This window comes from Hydra vulgaris, chromosome 15 (assembly GCF_038396675.1).
Source record: "Hydra vulgaris chromosome 15, alternate assembly HydraT2T_AEP".
Lineage (NCBI taxonomy): Eukaryota > Metazoa > Cnidaria > Hydrozoa > Anthoathecata > Hydridae > Hydra > Hydra vulgaris.
In genome coordinates this window covers 9664791-9689934 of record NC_088934.1, presented here as the reverse complement: position 1 = coordinate 9689934, position 25144 = coordinate 9664791, and the positions used below count along the sequence as shown (strand labels likewise).

Here is a 25144-nt window from a genome sequence, read left to right as displayed (position 1 = left end):
CTATACGATCTCACAAAAAACTATAATAATTCAATATTATATACAAACATGATACAAGAAAAATTTCTGAAATTTGCAGAGTTTCAAAGCCAAACTTCTTGGTTGTTTGTTCATTTAAGACATGTTCACTTAAAGAAATTAAAAGATTAAAGGCTAGTTAAAATGGAATTATATGGAAAATTGGAAATATTTAATTTTATGTGTGTTATGATCCTTATGTTTAGATCAAAGATCAAAGTGCCTGATAAACTGAAACAAGCATACATAGCTCTGTTGTCTCTTTTTTGTTAAAAATTTCAAAACTCATTAAACATTTTTCAACTGGGCAAAATAAGGCATTTGATATTCTTTTTTCTTATTTTTGAAAAATTTATTTTATTTGTCTTTGAAATTAAAAAAACACATTTTTATAAACGGTGTGTTCACAATTGGTTTTTGTATGGCTTATACAAACTTGATACAATGTGATGGTACAAAGACATCATGAAATCATTTATGATAAATAGATGAGGTTGGGGAAGAGAAAAGGTTGCAATGATATTTTGTATAAAGTTAAAAGAAAAACTTTCATATATTTTTTTATTTGAATTTTTTTAATGTAAATAAGGGGGGGGGCAGCTTTATTACCCCATCACACACTTAGTACGTTGTGATTGTATATTACTATGTGTTACCATCAACCTTTAAAAAAATAAGTGCTCTAAAAGGTTACAAAGGTTACATATATATATATATATATATATATATATATATATATATATATATATATATATATATATATATATATATATACTTCTAAACCATTCAGTGACGGGGAAAGATTACTTAAATTTAAAATTGTTCACACCCCTTCTTTCCTCAATGCATTTTTTGTGCATTTAGTCGGAAAAATTTACCCTTTTAAATAAGCCGGCAAATGTAGACCTTTTGGACCAGTCAGTCGTTGAATTTCAAAAAACAAGGACCTTTTTTTTTACTTAGCAAAAATTTTAATTGCACCCCACCACGTGACACCTACTAGCACCTGGACTGGTGGCAGCTCAATGATTGAATAATGATATTTTTTCCAGACAGGAAAAGAAAATAAAGACTGGAAAGAAAACAACTTGTCATTAATTAAGCTGTTTGTAAAAAAGCTCATCAGATAAACAAAAAAGAATACAAGTGTTTTAAGTTACTAAGAATTATAAGTGAAAACAAATTTCAGTTCAATTCGAACTCTTTTAACATTATTTGATAAAGAAATGTTTTTCATTATTTGTTTTCTTTAATAAAAACTAACTGCTTCAATAAGCTTGGCGCCAGCCGGTTCCGTAGCTCCGTATCTATTAAACCAGTTGAACTAAATAAACATTCTGATGGTACCGATGTCGCTGCAACTGAAAATATTACCCGTGCAATTTGTGTTAAAACCGGGAACAATTTTTGATTAGCTTGGAAAAATTCGATGGCACTACTTTCGTAGCTCTGAAAGTATTGCAGACTGTAATCGTTTATTTCTTTTTCCAGTTTATCATTGTTTTCAATTAAATGACAACATGATTTATCTGTTACAAGTTCAATTAAGTTGATTGGCTTTCGTCTTTTGTTGTTAACGAAAGTAGTAGTATTTGCAAACGGTGGCGTTGACGATTGCTGAAATGCTTTTATGGTATTGTCAGTTGAGCTGTTTGATGAGTTTAAAGTGTTATTTAAACAATTTGTTTCAATTGTTATATCGATTTCTTTGGATTCTTTTAGATAAACATTTTTGCCTTTGTAATGCATTCATATCTATCGATATCATTTTTGATAAACTCAAATTTACAAAATTTGAAATCAAGAAAAGCAGCTGCTAAGAAAAAATCATTAGCAAAAATGTATTTAAAACGCCCTTTTAGAGACCTTCATAATTCCTTTTGAAAAGTCCTAACTAGTTCTGTAAAAATGGGTTGTGATTCAAGTATTTCATTTAGTAGAGAATACAATGTTGGAAACAGAAATGTTACTGTAACATATTTCTTTCCGCTAAAAAGTTTTGTTAGCTCTTTAATCTCCAAAAAAATTACTTTTAGTTACCGGTACCGGTATCTGCGGTCACTTGAGAACACCTAAGGGAACTCAAGAATAACTTATAATACACTGAAAGTAGCTTCACAACGTCTTCAGGTAATTATGTATGGTAACTAGAATTAAATTCCGCCTAAGTTAACAATTCGTAATGTTAACAGTAAGTAACTTGCCGAATCTTAGTTCTAACATAGTATCTAAAAAATAATATACAAACAACCAGGCCTGAAAAGAGGTTGGGAAAGATTCATTGGGTGTGTGTTTGTAAAAATAATATTATTTTCATCTTACACTATTTTTGTATACTTTTTCTCTGTTTTTACTATATTAACATTTTTATTTATATTATTTTGTCATTTCTTCAGTATTTTTATAAATAATAAATAATCAAAATTACAAATTTCTTTTTTCCATATCCCAATTAATTTAAATCCAAAATATTGTTAGTTAGCTTCTGTATTTCTGGGTTTACGACTGATCATTTAACGAGGACTCGCCAAAAAATGGTTTTTCCGCATGCTTTTTGGCATCTGCCTTTTTATAGTCCAAAGATTTTTCCTGACGGGCCTGCATTCTTAAACAACTTCATAACATATGACAATAATTATTATATTAAAAAACTTTATAGTTATGTGTTGTTTTTTTTTTTGTTTTTTTTTTAGCAGTCTTTGCATGTGATTATTAAAAAGATTTTCATACAATATCGATGATACACATACACACATGATATACAGTGCTGATCCGTTCCGTTCTTTAACTAGGGCTCTAAAGATAATTAAATTGTGAGACCCTTCATATCTAAATAGTTTATTTTAAAACTTATATTTACTTTTATTTTACTATTTTAGACTTATATTTGTTTTATATTTATTAAGAAATTAAAAGGACTTTTCCACAATATTAAATCATTTAGACCTAGCAAAATTTATCCTGCGTGGCGTTCATATTGTTTTGTTTCATTAATATTTAAGTTGTATAATTTAAAAACATATAAAACAGACGTAAATTACTTGATTTCTTTTATTACTCCCCCCCCCCCCCCTCACATTTCGACTAAATCGGCTTTTATTCGACTTAGTCGATTTCAAAAAAGTGTTAGTCGTTCAAATTATAATTTCAAAATATAATTTCAAAAATTTTAATATAAGTTCAAAAGTCGACTTTGGTTGACTTTTGAAAATATATTAGTCGACAGTCGAACTTTTTAATAATATCACTATAGTGATGTTATTAGTGCTAGTTGTTGTTAGTGCTGTTATTAGTGTAACTAGTGCACTAGTTTAAATATAGTTTAACCAAATATAGTTTTGAATTTTATTTTGAATTAGAAATTCAAATTTTTTTTATTCAATATTGAATGAAGATGCTTTTAAGCATCTTTATTCAATAATTAATAAGTAAAAACATGAATAAGTGAATAAGTAAAAATTTAAAAAATTATAGAGGTTTCTAATCCCTGCAAAAGAACCGTTGGGGTTCTAATCCCTGCAAAAATATTTCGAAGCAAATTTTAGAATTTCGAAAGTGAAAAATTGTTTCCATATTATTTTTAGAATTTCGAAATCTCAAACATATTTCGAAGCAAATTTTAGAATTCCGAAAGTGAAAAATTGTTTCAGTGTTATTTTTAGAACTTCGAAATCGCAAAATTATTTCGAAACAAATTTTACAACTTCGAAAGTGAAAAATTGTTTCGGTAATATTTTCAGAATTTCGAAATCGCAAAAATATTTCGAAAGAAATTTTACAATTTCAAAAGTGAAAAATTGTTTGGGTAATATTTTCGGAATTTCGAAATCAAAATAATATTTCGAAGCAAATTTTACAATTTCGAAATGAAAAAATCATTTCGATACAAAATTAATTAGTTTGAAATTATTTCGAATTTACCGAAACAAAAATAGAGTTTCGAAAACTTTTTTTTTTTAATCGAAAATTCAACTTTTGCTTTCGTGAACAACCTTAGTTTTTTACATACAATGTGGTTTTTTAAGATACAGTGTGGTATTTTTTACACACAGTGTGGTGTTTTCTGATACAGTGTGGCTTTTTTTTAATATTTTATAAAACCTTAATTTGTAACCTATTGCTCTGTAATTAAGAATGTTGATAATGTAGTATTCGACTTTTATATTAAAAACCAAGAAGTTTTTGATAATTGTCTTAGAGAAAACTTTGAAGTTAATTTCTAATTACTTTTATTTAATTAACTTGATCATAAATTTAAATTGGTAAAAACCATATCAACAATGTTTGTAACAAATTGATAGATTTCTATAACAAGACTTTTAGACTTTTTTTTTTAATTTTAAAAATAAAACCTAAGTATAATTATCTATGTATTGGACAGGACACAGATTTATAGCAATATCAAAGTCGAGGTGTAAATATTCATTTTTACAATAAAAAGTAAACAAACTATTTTAGTTAAAAACAAAACTAATTATATACATAAATTCTCCGGATTTTAAAATAATTTTTTTATTTGTACTAATTAAATTTGAAAATTTAATAAGTACAAGTGAAAAAAGAAAACTCGTTCTTTTTTTTTTTAGTACATTCTTTTAAACTAGAAGCTGTAAAAGTAATTTGAAGCAACGGTTTGTATCTATTAAGTTTTCCATATATATATATATATATATATATATATATATATATATATATATATATATATATATATATATATATATACATATATACATATATATATATATATACATATATATATATATATATATATATATATATATATATATATATATATATATATATATATATATATATATATATATTATAGCAAACTATATCCATTATGTTTCACTTTCATAATACTTGATTACTAAAATTTTGATTAAAGTTTTGATTTTTAAAATTTTGAAAAATGTTGTGCACTTCACTTTTTAAATAACTTAAAATTTTATCAAGTCGGAAATTTTACATAGCTTTGAACAAAATTTGTACTAAAATTTATAATTTAAAAACAAGACTTGTTTTTTGAACAATTACTTTGTTAGGGAACTGCGAATCTTCGAGATTCGATTTGGATTTGCAAATCTATATAGGATTCGGATTTGATTTCGAATCTTTTTTAATTCGAATCCTTTCAAATCAAATCCTTACAATAATTTGAAAAAAACATTTGACAGTGCAATTCTGCATTATAAATATAAACACATTTGACATCCAATCACTTTATGTCGAGTTAAATCAATTTAAGTAAGTGAGCATGTAAGTGAGCGTGTATGCCTAGTTATAGTGCTGTTAGTGCTGTTACCCTTTCGTGCACAGAAGAAAAATTCATGTGCACAGACAAAAGCAGTGAAAAAAATAGAACCAATTTCTGTTCAAGCTCAAGCTAATGAACCTTTTGCTAGGAAGTCTTCCTTGCTTCACAGAGTTCTGTCAAACGCTAAAATTCTGAAAGGAAAAAACCATGTTATTGAAGAAGAAAATGCTGATAAATTAACCAAAGGATTTGAGTAGCATGCATTGTTTTCACTTGGTTCAACAGTCTCACCACTGGACTTTTAGAAAGCACATGACGAAAAGATGCATTTGCTAGGAAAGATTATTAGAAATTATTTGTCAATTCAATCATCCAATTGTGCTAGTGAATGAGTTAACTCAGTTGATGGTCAAGTTCTTTGCAATAAAAGACTGTCGCTCACTTCTGCCAATAGTGAAAAACTAATCTGGGCAAAAGCAAACAAGGACTTTCTTTTTTTTTCTTCTTTTGTTAGTTTTTTTCAACAAAAAAACTAAGAAAAGTTTCTTAGTTTTTTTGTTGGTAAAGGCCTGACTGGCCTACCAATAGATTAAGTTGAAATTTAAATAAATACATGTTTTGTAAAAGAATTTGTTTTCAAATCAAGATTCGGATTCAAGATTTGATTCAAAATTTGTCATTTCATTAGATTCGATTTGAAATTTCAGATTCGCAGGGCCCTATACTGTGTATTTTACAGAATACTCTCCAAATGTCTCCAAACTCACAACATTATATGGCGCTTTAGGCAGGTAGATATTTTACAAGTATTTATAATTGCTTAATAAGTAGCAAGAAAGCTAATGTAGAAGTTGTATTGTCAAAGTTCATCAACAGAACCATTTCACCATTACTCGGCAAAATACTATACTTTAATTTTCATTTATAAAGTTAATAATAAATGTTTTAAATAGTTAGCATCAACAAGTTTTTCCCTTATATATATATATATATATATATATATATATATATATATATATATATATATATATATATATATATATATATATATATATATATATATATATATACATATAGATATGTATATATATATATATATATATATATATATATATATATATATATATATATATATATATATATATATATATATATATATATATATATATATATATATATATATATGCTATAAGCATAAAACTGATTTGAGTAACTCCTAAATATATTTCTATATAAAAAATAAAAACCCATCTTAAAAATACAAACCTAAAAAACAGCAGCATAGATATATGATCACCTTCAGTTGAAGTAAACTTAGCCAGTACCTTTTTACTTCTTTCTCGTTGATTGGGCGGAATATAAAAAATAGATTCTACTGTCATTAAAGCTACAATAGTAATTAATTCTTCTGTGCATCCATATTCATGAGCAGAAAGTATGCAAGCAGCAAGAGGTGGATCAAGAGGAAAAGCACACATAGTTTTTCCTTTTTCTGTAATCTATGTTTAAAATTTCAAAGTTTTATATTTTTTTAAATTTTCAAAGTATTTCATATGAACTTTAATTTAAATATTAATTCTAGATTAAACTATCCATTTATATATATACATAATATATATATACTATGCCAAATAAATTAAAAAATATTTTAAAATACTAAATAAAAAATAAACATAAGTATACCTTGGGTAAAAAAAAAGGTTATTATTAGAAAAAATCATGTAATTTTAAAGTAATCTTAACTGACTATAAGTTCAATTATGTGGTGTTTAAAATTTTAGGCGGTATTGACTTCTCCAAGTTTAGACTCAGGTTTGTAAAACGGTTCGATATATATATATATATATATATATATATATATATATATATATATATAAAATATGAAAATTATATAAAAACATAACCTTTTGAGCATTTATTGATTCTACAGCACCTAACATGACCAATTGATTCAAAGCATACTCAATCGCACATTGAGGAGGAGAATCCATAAAATCAAATTTTAAAACATCTTTTAAACCAAGTGCCAACAGTTGCAGCAAAACTCCTTAAAAATAAAAGTTAAAAACAAATTTCAATTAAAGTATGTAAAATTGTCTCCTCTTCAATTAAAGTATGTAAAATTATCTCCTTCAATTAAAGTATGTAAAATTGTCTCATATTACATGTATAAGTTTATATGCTCTATGAAACAATGATTAAACCTCTAAGATTGCACCTCTTGATTTCAGGCACAGTATAGTCATCTAACGCTTCAAATGTTTTCTCAGGATATAATCGATAACAAATTCCAGCACACTCTCGTCCAGCTCGACCACTTCGTTGACGAGCTTGAGCTTTGGAAATAGGCTGAACTTTAAGAACTTCAAGTCCTGTAGTTGGATTGTGTGCTGAAAAAAATAGTGTAAATATCAATATAATTATATTAAAAAACAATGTTCAAAAAATCTGCACACAATGAGAAAAGAACAATTTTAGATAAAATCCAAAAATAATATAAAATTTAGCTAAAACTCATTCAAAAATACAAATATTACAATGGATTATTATTAGTATAAAATATAATTTTTTATTCTAATTAAATATATTAGGGAAATTACTTCACAATTCAACTATCTAATACTTGTATAATGATATGCATAATATGACATATTACACTTTTACCTTCTGTTATAGAGTCTTAAGCTCTAAAAATTGATTCATATCTGCAAATTTTATAGAGAAAAAAAAAAGTTCTCTAATATATCATTAAGCCTTATGACTTAGGAATCAAAAGTAACCTTAGTAAGACTTATAAATCACAAGAAACCTTAGTATGACTTAATAAGGAATAAAAAATAAAATAAAAAAGTAAAAATAATAAAAAATAACAGAATAATATTGTTTCTTCTCTCTATGAATTATAGAGCAAAAAAGCTCTAGGATGCCTCAATAAAAATAAGAAATGCATTCTTTATAGGGTATTTCATCTATGGCTAAAGTATATTATCAGAGAACATTAAGACATCTCTCTACTTAATATTTGCATATGCTTTTTTTTTTATATGCTTCACATTTTAATTGAGTTAACCAATATAAAAATTATTAAAACTTGCAAAAAATTTAAATATGTAAATTTGATGCTTTCTTTTTAATTCCAAATCAAGTTTCACTTTTTTTTTAGTTTATCCGATATGCACAACTGCTTTCAATGTTTCAACAATTTCTAAAGTTTTTAAATTTCTGTCTCCACTTTCATCAAAAGATATAAAACATTTATTGAAAAAATCTGATATAATGTTGTCTGGAAACCTATTATTTTTAGACTTAATTTATTATTTTATTTCAGAAGCTTCTAGAAAATCTTTACTATTTATTTTAAATTTATTCCATTTTTTAGAAGCATTTTAAAATTATAGGATTTATTTTAATTTGGCAATAACTTTAATGACTCCATACTAAAGTAGAAAACAAAAATAAAAGCCAATCAAATTAAAATTTGCATGTAAAGTAATGGTCACTCTGTCTTGATTAATCAAAATACAGATTGAAGTAAAGCAGAACAAAATACTAAAGCAAAAAACTTATTATATAACTCTTAAATAAAGTTTCTTATAATTAAGCTTATATATATACACACACACTGTTTACTTGTCACTGTTTCACTTTCACATGATCAACAACGATCATAACTTTTATTAAAAAAAATTATATATGGAGGAGACCAGGGGTATTTGGCAGCAGAGGTAAATTGACGAACTGTGTTTATCTTCAAAGCATTTCATCAGAAAGTGCCAAAAATTACAAAGAACCTTTCTAATTGAACATTTCATTTTTACTGTTGTATTGTTAGGATTCACGCATGTGCATGGGAGATATTGGGATTCATATGTTAAATAATATATGATATAATATAATAGAAAGCTCAAAAACTATAAGTGAAATTAATAGTAATTAATTTCAATTTCACAGAATATACATTGTGTAGTTTTTCTAGGTAAATTAAATTATAAATTACAAATCGTATAGCTCTAGATATTTATAAATGTGAAGTTTGAATAAGTTTAAGCTTTCGCTTTTGTTGATAAAATCTGGTAATTTGTTCCACATTGATGAGACTCTTGGTTATTGGTTATAGATATTGATCAAGAATTGATGAGGAAGATTGCAGTTTTTAACAAATTTTTTTTCTGATTTTGAAATTATAGCCCCTGATATGAGGCAAAAATATTACTATTTAGTTCTATATATACATATTTTTTAAAGTTTGTACATTTGAACGCACTTCCTTTTTTATGTCTTTTTTCCAATGTGATTAAGCCAAGTATATATATATATATATATATGTATATATATGTATAGTATATATGTATATATATATATATGTATATATATGCCAAGTATTTTAATTCTTGTTTCATGACGTTGTTTTTGAATCTGGGGTATCCGTTTAATGGCATAACATTGAACTTTTTAAAGTGCATTAATATCACTTGTATCAAAAAGTCAAGATGGGGTCTTATTAATGTTACAAATAGTATCTTAAACATTTTTTTGTTAATGTAATGAAATATTTTTTTCAACATTCCAAGCATTGAATAAGCTTTTGATGTACAATTGGTTATGTGACTATTCCATTTGAGATTTGATGACATTGTAATTCCAAAATCTTATTTGATATCAGAGACTGCTATTACTTTGTCACCTAGTTTATAAATATAGCAAAGGCTATTTTTTCCAAAGTGCATAATACAACATTTTTAAGTATTAATTTGTAATTGCCAGATCTCTAACCATTTGGAGGCTTGGTTAATTTCATTCTGAAGCAATTGACCATTTTCAGAGTTAACTATTTTCCCAATTCACTTGGTGTTATCTACAAAGAACTTAGAGTGTTCTAAAGTCTCTGGTAAATCGTTGATATGAATATAATGAATAAGATTAGTGATATTACCAATCCTTGGGGAACACTGTTTGTTATCATTTCCCAGTTTAATGCTTCATTACTTTGCATCACTCTTTGGTGTCGATTAGTTAATAAGTTGCTAATCTAATTGGGTATGACATTTGATATTCCATATGACTTAAGTTTGATTAATAATCGTTCATGAGGTACTAGTAACCAGACTAGTCTATGGATAGACTTACAACACAGACATAGACAATTCTGTATGTTGTAATGGACACAACAAATGTTTAATTTTTTGTCCTTGTTGTGTCTATCAAATTTTTGATGGTGTCCTAAGATTGCTCAGTTAAAAAATAATTTTCACTTCATAAGTCTACAAAGCATAATTTTTTGTCTATTTGGTGTCTATGATTTTGTCTAAATTTACTTGATTTCATAAAACCAGAAATATTGATTTTTGCCAATAAAATCTAAATTACCCAAAAAATCCCTTAGAAACAAAAAAGAAAATATACGATACATTATATTTGAATTTTATTTCATGGTAAAAATGACTTTTATGGTGACAAATTTAAAAATAAAAAAAACGGAATATGACAATAATGTTTACACAAATAGTTGATTTTCCAAAATTTAGATCCAATCATAGTCAGATTCATCAATAAAATGAAAGTAAAAAACATTTTTCTTTTTCACTATTGTTTTATTCACAAACCTAAATAAATTTTAACACCTATTGGAATCTTCTACTTACTAATCCACATTTTATAAAGGACAACTCCTTGATCACATATTTTTAAAATAATTTTATTGAAGGTGATAAAGATTTTAGTGACTAAGGAAAATTTTTTAAATGATAAACTTACCTTCAACTTTTTTGAAGTAATCCCAAACTGGAGAGGGCATTTTAAAAATAAATTTTCACGCACATTCACTGAGAATTGAAAAACAACTGAACTGAGTAATTAATGAACTTCAATTGAGCACAAAATAGTCCATTTTGAGGTTTTTAAATAGACATTAACTTTTTAATCAACAGCACACGCTGGACAAAAAATTAAAAAATGAACTTCTGTTAGAAAAATTGTATTTTTAATTTTGTGCTCGTTTTCAGTTTTTGAAACGATGCTGCAGTGAAAATTTAATTACTCGTTATAAGTCCAAATTATATATTAAATAGATCTTCTATACCTCATTAAAAAATCGAGATTGTTCATTTAGTGTCCGTTTTTAAAATGATTGTCTAGAAAGACAAACATTTTTTATAGACAATTCATTTTTGATAGTTGTAATTAAAATTGTTGCAATTAGTGCTTTGTCGAAGTCTATTTTTGTCCTTTTATAATAAGGCCATTAGAGATTGTCTGGTTGCTATGAGGTACCATGCCAAAGGCTTTAGTAAAACCAAGATAACAAATATTAAAACTACTTGAAATAGTGTTTTTTGGACAAAAATGTAACCTTTGGATTATTGCTTCTTTTTTACAAAGAAAATGGTTAGTCGTATGACAAAAATAGTTGAAATTGAATTTTTGAAAAATTCTAGATACAATTGGTTTACTATTTCAAGTTTTTTTTTTTTCAATAGTTACCGTTTTTCAGGATCCATAAACTATTTATTGAAAAAAGTTTGGGGTAAGCCGGCAAAATTTTCATGGGGCAAGTTGGTTCATAGCATTTATACTATAGAAATATATATATTTCTATAAAATTAGTTATTTTTTATTTTTGATTTTTAAACATATTGAAAAAATTTATTTTTTACAAAAAAATAAAATAAAAAAATTTTAGGTTTTTATTAAACAGATAAAAGGTGGGCTATTGTTCACTGCTCCCAGATAGAGGGTTTAAGTTGAAAGTGAAGGTACCTGGAATTTTTTTTGCAGAAATATCAGAAAGACATACTCAAATAACCGTAGCCAAAAATTAAAATTGTACTCGCTTGTAAATTGAAATTTCATGTTTTTTTGTTTTTTTATTGGTAACTAATTATGTACCAAAACTTTGTTGTCTTTGGCATTACAGATAGCCTAACAAATTTCAAAATATAACGAGAATACATTTATTTTTTAGAATTATATATGTTACATATATTTACATACATGTAAACATATATACTTAAAATTTAAAATGTGTGTGTAAAGTATTTCATGTATTTTAGAAGAAAAAAATTAAATTAGCAGAAAAAAAAGTTAATGAATCAGAGAAAAAAATCATCAGGAGTGTAAAGGTATAATCTGTTTTGGATGTTGCAACAAGATCAAACAATGGATATCCCTACAAAATCCAGCTCAAATTGCTTTAAAAAATCTAGTAAGGAAGCATATAGATAAAGGTTTTGATGTTAAAGTGAACTCTTTTCCTACTTGAATGTGTCCAAAGTGCAAGACTGCAATATATAAGAAAGAGGTATTCTTTTTTTGTCTTTTTTTTTGTCATTTTAAATCGGTCACTTTTTGTAAAAATAGTTTTAGTTTCTTAAATGCAAGATATAAATTTTTTTTTTTACAGAAAGGAAAAAATGTTAAAAGTACAGAAATCTCCTGGCAAATTATTTTAATGCTTGGTGAAATACATGTGGTATCTGAATTATGTCAATGTCCAATCTATAGTCTGGCAAGGGACACTAGAAGTAACATAGAGATGAACTTAAGGGAGTACATTGACCCCATCTTACCCCAGGAAAAAAAAGGTAGTCCAAATTCAAGTTCTTATACTATTGCTTCAATGTGTGGAGATTGTTTTCAATATATAGGAAGAGGTATTAAACACCCCAGCAATAGAAAATCAACTGCTAAAAACATAGAAAAAATTATTATGTAAAAAGATCTTAAATTTTCCAGGTAACATCAAAAATTCTAAAAGCAATTATTGGGAATGAAAAATATGGTAAGGTTAAACTATCAATATGTAGAACATCATTACATGTACACCTTGGAGAGAGTATCTCTCCAAAAAAGATTAGTTTAGACACAGTATTTAATATCAAAAAAATACATGATCTGTCTAAATATGTTATTAAAAGTATGTTGACTGAAATAAGAAAAGATGTTGGTCGATCAGGATTTGAAAGCAATATGGAGATTGCTGTAAATAGAAAGTCCCATTCACTAAATCAGTTTTATTGCGTTCAGTAGTTGACATTTCAGCAAGGTGGTAAGCATACAGAGGTTCAAAAAGATGTAGTATATGTGGAAGATATACCTATGCTTGTTGATGAAATATGCAAACAAAGAGATATTTTTCTCCAAGAATCAATTGTGAGAATTGTTATCAAAGGCGACCAAAGGTCAATTAAAGTTGTTATGACCCATTTTCAATCAGAAAAACTCGAGGATCAATGAAGGAACCAAAAAGGTTTGGGTTTAAACAAAGTTATTTTATTGGCAATTGTCCGACATGTTGAAGAAAGCAGCTACAATTTAGCCCAAATTGCACACCTCAAACTTCATGAACGGAAGTACTTCTTTGCATCAGATCTTAAGCTTATCAGTATCATGCTATATGCCAATGGTAAGAAATATGCACGTGTTTATTGTATTGGTGCAAAGGACAAATTAGGAGAATTTAGAACCTTTGGTAGTTTATCCCATCAGTATCAATGATTTGTTGATGCAGGGAAACCACACAAGTTGATGCAGAACTTTTTAAATGTCATCAACCCATGTCTTTTTGATGAGAGCCTGGACAGCCTGGTATTGGATGTTATACCTCCACTAGAGCTGCATCTCTATGAGCATATTATCACACAGGTGTCAAGAGTACTATTTTCAAATAAGACCTTATCTAATTTCTTAAAAGAAAAAACTGTTACTCAGCATGGCTACAATTGTGGAGGACTAGATGGACCTAATTATCAAAAAGTTCAAAGTTCATTTGATGAGATGATAATTTTAGCGTCGCTGAATTACTACAAGTGTATTAACTCACTAAGAAAATTTAAAGCAGGTAAATATTAATAAATAAAATATTATAAACATACTTAAAGATCATAAGAAGATGTATCATTTTATTTGTAGTGACTGAGAGTTGTCTTGAAATGACATTAGATCTTTTTTATGGTTACAAAATTAGAGCTTTCATCAACTCCATGGACTACATAAACAATTATATTGAAGTAAGGTTTAACATAAATATGTCACTAATAAGTACCATATTATTAAGTATCACTTGAATGATTATTTGGACCGCCATCAGATGTCTCTCGGTCTGACAACAGAAAAAGCCTTAGAAGCTGTTCACAAGAACATTAATAAGACTATCAAGAGGTTTAGTATCTCGAAAAGTAATCTTTCTCATGGAATAAAACTGAGAAGAATGGCTGAAACATACAGTTTAATGAGAGTATAAAGATTATGAATTGTTGGTTAAGATGAAAAAGTTGTATATATATATAAACTACTATAATTTCCTAAAATACATTAAAGGATATAATTGTCCTTTTCACCTCTTTTTCTATTTTTTTAAATTTATGTTGGAGGTATGAAAAATTTTGAAGAGGCAACTATAATCAGTGGTGTATGACTTGCAAGTATTTTTGTACTTTAGAGAACAGGGATTCTGGGATGTCTAGTACAGCCAGATTTATAAACAATAATATTTACGTTAAGACATTTCTTAAAGAATAGTGCTTTTGTAAAGATGGTTTTAACTTATTTTAAACAATAATGCTATAATAAAATATAGTAGCAATTTTTGTTTACTTAAAAATAAAATGGTTTCTTTTAAAAAAGATGAAATATATATGTATAAAAATAGCTTTTTATAGCATTTTTAATGTTTGTATTGTTGTTATATTTTGAATCATAAAAACAACATTTAATGTTATTTATATTGTTCAAAATATTAAAAAAATATAAACATTATATGGCAAAAGAGCTATTTTTATACTTTTATATTCCTAATGTTTTTAAAATGTTACATTGTCATACTGTTTACAAAATAATATTATATTGTTTATTAAGGTAAGCCTATTACTAATAGGTTTACTAAAAGTATTAGTTATATGAACATGTTTTTTTTTAAACATATGTACATTTCAATTCTTAACTACCCTCTGCAGTATGCTAGAAGGTTTATAATATAACTGCATGGTAGACAGCAATCTACAGCAGATTTTATTTAGTAGCCCAAAATTATACAACTGCTGTATGAATTTTTTATTGAGCTCTGTTAGTATAAAACAACTCAAATGTTCCTTCTAGTGTTAATATGCTTTCATAATTGTTTTTTTATGTTTTTCTAATTCTATATAATTCTATATAATTTCTATAGAATCTCTGTTAATTTCTATAGAAATTCCTATAGGACATTTTTTTCTATAGAAAAAAAAATCTTATAGCAGTTTCTATATAAATTAATAGACATTCTATATAAATTCTATAGAATTTTTATAGGCCATATGTTTCAAAAGTTTAGAAAAACTCCTGGGCATACACACATAGCGATTATATGTTTGGGGTAAAATAGCAAGATAGTTGTAAAAGAGATAGTTGTATGATCAGCCCTCAGAATTAAGAAAAAATGAAGTTGTCAATAAATGTTAGTCAATAGTCGAGGTTGTCAATAGCAATGATTGTTTAATAATATTATATATATATATATATATATATATACATATATATATATATATATATATATATATATATATATATATATATATATATATATATATATATATATATATATATATATATATATATACAGTATTGGACAAAACATTTGCAACCAACATCGAACAATGCTAAAAAGTGTTCCTAATTTTACATGTCTTAAAAACGAAACAAACTATACTACCACAGCAAACAGTTCAGGAGTGTGGAGTCATAGCCATGACATGAGCAATCAGTTGACAGGTGACAGCACACAGGCAGAATTTCGTTGACAAGTGCCATTTTGCAGCGGAAAAAACAAAAGCAACTTTTTTGGTTTGTTTCATTTTCTTAAGTCTGGTCCGTGTCAACGTCACGGAAGTTTTTTAATAATTAAAGGAAGTATCCAGAAGTTTCCAGAAGCATGCAGAAGCTTCCAGAAGTTTCCAGAAGAAGCATCTGGAAGCATCCAGTAGCATCCAGAAATATCCAGAAACATTCAGAAGCATCCAGACGCATCCAGAAGCTTCCAGAAGCATCAAAAAGAAGCATCTAGAATCTTCCAGAACAGGTTCACACAGGTTCATTTTACTATATAAGAGACATGTAAATCGACATGTAATTCAGTCAGTATATGGAAGTCAATCAGTCAGTATTATCAAGACAGTTTATCGAAGTGAGTTTTATCAAAGTGTTTTATCAAAGAACATCAATACAAGAAGTGAAATACAACAAGTGTTTCATTACATCAATACAGTCCACATCCAACCAAGACATTGTGTTCCACAGAGCATTATTGTATCATCACAAGGTAAATGTAACACGGTAAGCCTTGAGAAGCGTGATTATTTATTTTTATTATTTTTATGACTTCAAGTGCAAAAATGGCTCCCGACAGTCTTGGATTGGAACTAAGAAAGAAAATTATTTGTGATTACGTAAGTGGAATGTCACAAAAAAGTATTTGTGAAAAATATCGCGTGAAAAAATGGACCGTATCAAGACTATGTTCCAAATATCGTTCTACGGGGAAGTTGGCAGCAGATAACAAAGGTGGAAGACCGCATTCCACCACTTCTAGAGAGGATTCTATGATCATCAGATCCGTCAAGAAGGATCCCTGGATATCATCAGTTGAGATACAAAAGCAATTAGAGCTGCATGTATCGGACCGAACAATCAGACGACATGCTGTTGAAGCCGAATTGTTTTCTCGACGTCCTGCAAAGAAACCGCTGATTTCACTAAAAAACCAGAAGAAAAGACTCCTGTTTGTAACATCTCATATTGACTGGAATGTGCAGAAATGGCGAACTGTCCTGTTCAGTGACGAATCAAAGTTCAACATCATTGGGAGCGATGGCATTTGCAGTGTACGTCGACCGGCCAGAAAACGCCTCGATTTACGTTACTGCCATAAGACCGTGAAGCATGGTGGAGGCAATGTAATGGTCTGGGGGTGTTTTTCTGCATACGGTCTAGGTCCAATACATCGAAATGATGGAATAATGGACCGTTTCATGTATAAAAATATCCTGAAAGATGTTATGCTACCTCATGCTGAATGGAATATGCCAATAAAATGGGTTTTTCAGCAAGACAACGATCCGAAACACACTGCAAAAGTAGTCAAGCAGTGGTTTCAAGACAACCACCTATCGGTGATTGATTGGCCGCCTCAATCTCCGGATCTCAACCCTATCGAGAACCTGTGGGAGATCGTCAACCACAGAATTAATTGAGAAGGTGTTCGTAATAAGGATCAACTGTTTGAACAAATCCAAAAGGACTGGGCAGCGATTCCACAAAGTTTTATTGATCACCTGATCGAATCTATGCCTCAAAGATGCAAGGCTGTGATCGACAAAAAAGGATTCGCCACAAAATATTGATAGCGAAATACAGCTTGGTCAACATTTTGTCGAGTTGCACTTGTTTTGTCGAGAAGGAAATCAACTTTTTTTAATACTTTTGATTAATTTATTAATTTTCGTGTACAAATAATGAACTTTGTGATGAATAAAGCTTGAAGAACTTTTTCTCTAAACAGTTACATAGTTATTTCTCTAAATCGAAAAAGTGCAGCACTTTTATATAAAGAAACTAAAATAGCATTATTTGGTTGCACTCGTTTTGTCCGATACTGTATATATATATATATATATATATATATATATATATATATATATATATATATATATATATATATATATATATATATATATATATATATATACTATATATATATATATATATATATATATATATATATATATATATATATATATACATATATATATATATATATATATATATATAAAAATATATATATATATATAAATACTCGGTAAGAGAGAGAGAGAGAGAGAGAGAGAGAGAGACAGAGAGAGAGAGTGCTCAATGTTCTTAAAATAGAGAGCAATAATAAATTATTAAAAACATTTATATAATTTTTTTCTTCAACAGGCTGATTTTCCTTCTGTAGGTTTTTTAGGAAGGTACCTGATGAACCTACCAAAAGAAAAACAGCCTGTCTGTATATAAATATATAATATATATATATATATATATATATATATATATATATATATAATATATATATATATATACATTTATATATATATTTTTTTAGATTATTTACCTCCCCAAGGCCCGAGGGGGCCATTAAAGTCGAGGAGGCTACTCATTTTTTTGTGTTTTTTTAAATTTTTTTTTAACGTGGTGGGAGTCGAACTCCGAACCTCTCGCTTACAAAGCGAGCGCTCTTACCACTACACCACTACAGCATATATATATATAAAGTATATGTATATATAATATATATTTATATATATGTATATTTATATAAATATATATATATGTATATTTATATAAATATATATATATATATATTTATATATACATATATATATATATATATATATATATATATATATATATATATATATATATATATATATATATATATATATATATATATATATATATATATATATATATATAAATAAACACATATGTATATATATATTTCAACCCTTGGAATTAGGAAAAATGAGGTCGGCAAAAATTAGCTTACCTCAATCTTTTAGAGGTCGGCAAAAATTATTTGATATAAAGGTCTTACCATAAAACATAGAAATGAGGTCGGCAATTATTTGCTGACCTCAAACACTTTCAGGTTGGCAGTTAGGTAGGCATTGCCAAATGCCAACCCTAATTTTAAGGGTTGATCCGGCAGACATTGATCAGTATTCTATACTATACGTAAACAATATAATGAAAAGAAAAATAAATTAAAATTGATTGAATCATGCAATAACAAAGTAAAAATTGTAATTTTTTATTCCTATTTTGTTGTTTATATTTACAATTCGGCTGTACTACACATCCCAAAAGCCTTTGTGTTAGCAATTACAAGAATTTAATGCAAATTTTGCTGAATTGTACCCCACTGACTATAATAGTATAAAAAAATATTTGTAGCGATTGTTTAGATTTAAATTCATAAAAAATATATCTTTCTTGGCCTTTAAAATTTAATATCAAAATTTGATTAAAAATTTAACAAAAATAATACATTAATACAGAGGTGGCGGAAATAATAAGGGGGAGGGTGGTAAAGGGGTGGAGGGTGCTAAAATATTTTTCAAACTCTATTAAATTAATTTTAATCGCTTCATTATTTTCTTAACCCCTATTGGGTTAAGAAAATATTGTTAAATGGTAACACAAAATGGTAAAATAAAGTGTTGTTAAATGGTAACACAACTGCTAACATATAACTGTTATTATTTTAAAATAATATCAATTTTGCAGTGGTTTTTTGTTGATTTGGTGTCATTTGCTACTATCAAGATTAAATATTTTGAAATAACAGACTTAAAGGTTGATGGGTAGGAAGGGGGAGCTGTAACACCAAAGTCCCCTAAATTTTTAAAGGTGAAGAGGCTGAAGCCCCTCAAACTCCGCCTGTTCGCCAGCCTTACATTTATACATTATCATTATAACTTTAAACTGTAAGATTACTTTAGGGTCTATTTAAGCAATCTGCAGCACCAAAGACAACAAAGTTATGACGGTAAAAATATCGCTATTAAAAAAAAAAAAAAATCATCAAATTCTCAATTTAGGAGCAACTCTGATTTTAATTTTTGTTTAGCGACAATCTAATAAACCCACCTAATAATTCTGTGAAAAAAAAATCCTAGTACCTTCACCTTTAACCTAAACTCCCAATCTGAGAGCAGTGTGTTTTTGCTTGTTATATGAACTAATATTTAGTACCAGCTAAAATAAATATTAAATTGTTGCCAAAATAAATATTAAAAAAATTTCTATAAATTTTGCACTTAATAGTACATTAATAGTCATTTTTATAGTTTGAGCCAACGTACCTCAGGATGAGGTAAGATAGCAAACTTTTTTTTTTTTGAGTCTGCAGAACACAGTGGTTTACTTTGCACTTTTTGTGGACATTTGACTATACTTAGGAAAAATCTCTTTATGAGGCATTGGAAAATAAAACATAGTCACGATATATATTTTTAGCTTAATTTTTGAAGCTCAATCATTAAAAAATACTCCTGAGGGCATAACATAACTCTAGGACACCAAAATAACACACTGTAGAACACCCTAAAAAAAGTCAGTAATAACTTTTTTTCAGAGAGGTATACATGATCAAAATTCATGTTTTTAAGGTAACTTTTCAAGTTTTATCCATTAAAAATACTCCCATGTTCATCAGCATGATTGCACTATAAGTCTAGGACACTGAAAGGACACTTTAAAGCATGCAACTAAAACATATTTCAGGATTCTTATATTAAGTCATAATACATACTTTTACATCAGTTAGATAAGACTAAAAAAAATTCACAAGATCATAAAAAAAATCAAGGACACAAAAAAACAACACTGAAAAACACAAAAAAGAGACACTAAAAAGTAAAGTTATTAACTTTTCTAAAATAATTTCATGGTCGCAATATGTATTATTTTACGCTTCAAGGATTAAAATAACATTTAATAATTGTAGGACACCAAAAAGGACACTATAAAGATCTAAGATGTAAAAATATTTTAGAATAATTATATTAGGTAATAGTTCATGTTTTTAAGCCAAATTGTCAAGCTTTTTCAAATAAAATCTTTTTTAAAAATCCTTCAATGACTAATCAATAGTCAGAAACTATAAATTATAGTGCAATGTAAACACTATAAATTATAGTATATGTCCTGGCATTTATTAGTCATTGTATGATTTCATAAAAGATACAATTGTAGAAGTCTGACTTGAAAGTTTTTTAAGTTTTTTTTTTTTTAACATTATGTCAAACTATTAACTGTTATATTTATATTTTAAAAACCGCATCATACCTTGATTTTTGCTCTAGCTGCAAACTATAATAATCACAAAATGTGTTTAATTTGGTCATGTTTTTTTCTGGCTATGAAAATAAAATGAATATAAAACACACAAAAAAAATTAAATATTAAGATGGATATACTGTTTCCACTTTCTTCTCTTAATTACCTGTTTTAACAATGAACATCTGTTCAAAATAGTATAACTCTTACACTTTTTCTAATATAATCAATCACTTCTTTTCTCTTAGGCATTTACAGCTAAATATGTTCCACTAGTGACTAGACTTACTTGTTCTAGTTGTGAACCTTATAAAGATAATTTAATTGGGGAAAGAGTCAAATAAAAATATTCAATCTCTTTCTTTATTTAACAAAGACCTACACTGTAAGAAGGAAGTTGGAATTATTGTTGGGCATAATGAAAATCAATACCACATTAAAGTAAACATTGTCACTCATAGTTTGGACAGAAAGGCTTCAAATACTTATCAATGTTTTGGAGGTTCATATTGTGATCTTCGTGACTTTGTAAAAGAACAATGTGAAAATATACAAACAGTTCAAGATGGTTTTATCATAAACAGGGATGTTAAGCCCATGCAACTAATGTTTCTTGATTTAGTATAAAAGGACGGGACGATTTTGAAAAAAAAAAAGAAAAAAAGATTATGACATTCTATCAGGGATGCGGAGTCCCAAAAGGACTCCGGCTTTATAACTCTACTTTTTTCAAGTCTGTAGTGTCCAGAAGCTTTAAACATGTCCACATGGAGGCAGATGTCTTAACTTGAAAAGAATCTAAAATAAACAAAAACACAACATTGCTGAAAGAAGAAAAAGCAAAATTACAAGAAATTATCTAAGTTAAAACAGGAATAAAATGGGATTTTTCAGAATCCACTGGACAAGGGGGGAATACAACAACTGGAAATGTTGCCAGAAAACCTTTACGCAATACTGTACTGTAAAAGGTAATTTTTTAATTTAAAACAATTGTGCTTGTTACCACAATTCTGAGAGCAATGTATTCTGGCAAAAAATTAATATAGAGCTATACAAACAAATTTGTAGGGAGCTAAACATCTTGCTTCTACAAGAATTTTATTGAGTAAGTATAACTCCAGCGCTGCACAAAATTCTTGTTCATAGTTGGGAGTTATAGAAATAAATGATTCCACCGGTTTGAAATCTTGGAGTGAAGAAGAAATGGAAGCTAATAATAAGCATCTCAGATAATTCAGGGAAAAACTCAAGAAAAATTAATCAATTGGTCAATATAGAAGATTGCTTCAAAAGACTTTGGCTGGGGTCTGACCCATTAGTTGCGGAAGAACAGAGCAAAGGGCGTCTATTTTGCAAAAACTGTTTAGAGGGCTTTCTAAACGCTAATGTATGCGCAGAAGTGCATCAGCTGATGATATTTTAAACTATCTTTTTGTTAGTAAACAATACATGTGTATTTGTTAATTTTTCAAAACCAAATTCTTAGACTTTAATCTCAAAATGGCAATTTTAAAACTCGTTTTTTTCAAAAACCGCTGATGGTTTAGTTTTTTTCTGCCTTTATCCATAATCCAAACTTTTTGGAAAAGTATGTAAAGTAAAAGTAAAGTATTTTGGTTTTTGAGCAGTTTTTGAGATAAAGACTAAAATGTTCAAAAACTACAGCAAAATCATGTGCAAAAATTCACAGATTTTATATCACTTTTATGAAAATTATTTAATTTTCTCCCTGAAATACTATTATTATTAGCCAGAAAATGTATTTTTATGTAGGCTCTTTATCCCTTATTGTTAAATAATAATTTTCCAAGTTTTAGATAAACAACCTTTTTTTTTCATCGCTTTTTTTCAAGTATACTCAAAAACTGAGTTGGGTTTTAAAGTGTTTTTTTTTCTTCCTGTTCATATAGACAAAAATTGTTCATATAGACGAAAAAAAAATTTTTTAACTAAAATCTGCATGCCATTTAAGTATACAAAAATTAAGTTAAATTTTAATTTCAAAACATTCAATATTTTACTCATGTCTACCATTTAAACCACTGTGCAGAACTGTGCCCTAAGAAAAATTTTTTATAATGAATACAAGTTGAAAATGTTATCTAAATTCATACTCTTTAAGACTGTGCTTTAATATTTACAAAAAAATTAGCTGTTAGAGCTACAGAGCTGAAAGAGTAAAATAAGAGGCAACTAGCACCAGTCTCACCTATACATAAAATAAAAATTATATATTTTTACAAAATATTTACAACTAAAAATTAAATTGATGTTAATTTAAATTTAAAAACTAAACCAACTTTTAGCCTTAACCATTCCACAATCTACAACATGTTTGATTCCAGGAATGGTAACTGAAGTTTCAGCAATATTTGTTGAAATAATTATTTTACGGTAGCCCAATGGTGGATTGGTAAATGCTTTAATCTGTTCATTATTAGGTAGTGAAGCAAAGAGTGGGCAAACTAATATCTTTCCAAAACCTAAATATAAAATTCCATTATAATTTAAATAATTTTTTAAAACCTTTTTTTTCCCCTATAAGCAGGTAAAAATTCTACAACTATAATTTTATGTAAAAAAAAAGATAATTGATATATATTTTTAAAGTTTGATATTTAAATTTACCATTTGTGATAAAAAAACACAGCTCTTAACAACTTTTTGTCTATAAAACTGACAAAATCAAGTATATTATGCTAAAACCATTTATTTTAATTGAAGAAACTAATTAAATTTGATCATTTTTTTGAAAAAACACAAAAACACAACTTAATAGATTAAAATATTTTATTTTTATTTTTTTACTGTTTAAATATGACGACTAACAAATAGGTAGAAAATGCTAGGAGTGCTGCTACAAATATAGACAAATATAATATATATATATATTTGGTGTTAAAATTATATATATATATATATATATATATATATATATATATATATATATATATATATATATATATATATAAATATATATATATATATATATATATATATATATATATATATATAAATATATATATTAAGGTGGTTCTAAAAACAACTTTTTCTGAAAATGACTGCTGGCACCCCCTGAATATGTTGTATATAATTAAAAAAATGCTAGATTTAAGAAATTTTTGAATAAAAAATATTTTAAGGGGTTGCTACCGACCCTCGAACATTATATAGGTCCCTAATATTATTAAATAAAAAGTTTTTCAAAATTATGTCATGTTGGGTCTCAAATGAAGGGAAATTATATAAAAATTTTAAAAATATTAATCATTTTATAAAAAAACATAGATAAAAAAAATTATAATCAAAAAATCCTGTTAAATTCCCTATTTTTCATTTTTAGTTAAAAAACGTAACTTTTTGTTTACTAAAATCTAAAATGAAAATTTAATTATAAAATGATTAATATTTTTAAAATTTTATATTTGGTGTTAAAATTATTAATATTTGGATATTAATAATTTTAACACCAAATATCTATTGTTGACATTACAAAAAACATGAATAATTTTTTTTATACTAAAATGAACCCAAAATCTGTTGAAATAAAAAAAATGCATGTATGTAAGTATGCATGTATGTATGCATACAGCCTTCAGAATTAGGAATAATAAGGTCAGCAAATAATTTCCTGACCTAAAACTATATTAGGTCAGCATCAGGTCAGCATAAAATTTAAACACAGGGTTTGGCAAATCAACAAACTACAAAGATTTTGCATATAATTTGGATAAAAACAAATGCTGTATGTATGTATGTATGCGCAGCGGCCTTGCTCATCAAGGTTCGTGTTTCGGAGTTATAGAGTTGGGAGAGGGTTATAACCACAAGTAGCCTTCTCATCTGTAGTGGCCTTCTTGGCCTTGGGGAGGTGAATTACAAAAAAAAAAAAAAAAAAAATGTATGTATGTATGTAGGTATGTATGTATGCATGTGTGTATGTGTGTATGTATGCATGCATGTATGTATGTATGTATGTATGTATGTATGTATGTATGTATGTATGTATGTATGTAT

At 27.2% G+C, this 25144-nt stretch overlaps 1 protein-coding gene across 1 annotated transcript in view; it reads right to left on the bottom strand.

Moving 5' to 3' along the window:
- LOC100201131 (ATP-dependent RNA helicase DHX33) overlaps positions 1-25144 on the bottom strand; it is a 40601-nt gene that overhangs the window by 10540 nt on the left and 4917 nt on the right. Inside the window, exons 4-7 of the mRNA XM_065820692.1 lie at positions 23428-23610; positions 7480-7665; positions 7180-7322; positions 6542-6774 (exon numbers count right to left, since the gene is read on the bottom strand). Of these exons, the coding sequence (XP_065676764.1) occupies positions 6542-6774; positions 7180-7322; positions 7480-7665; positions 23428-23610 (745 nt within the window). The remainder of the gene's footprint in view (positions 1-6541; positions 6775-7179; positions 7323-7479; positions 7666-23427; positions 23611-25144) is intronic.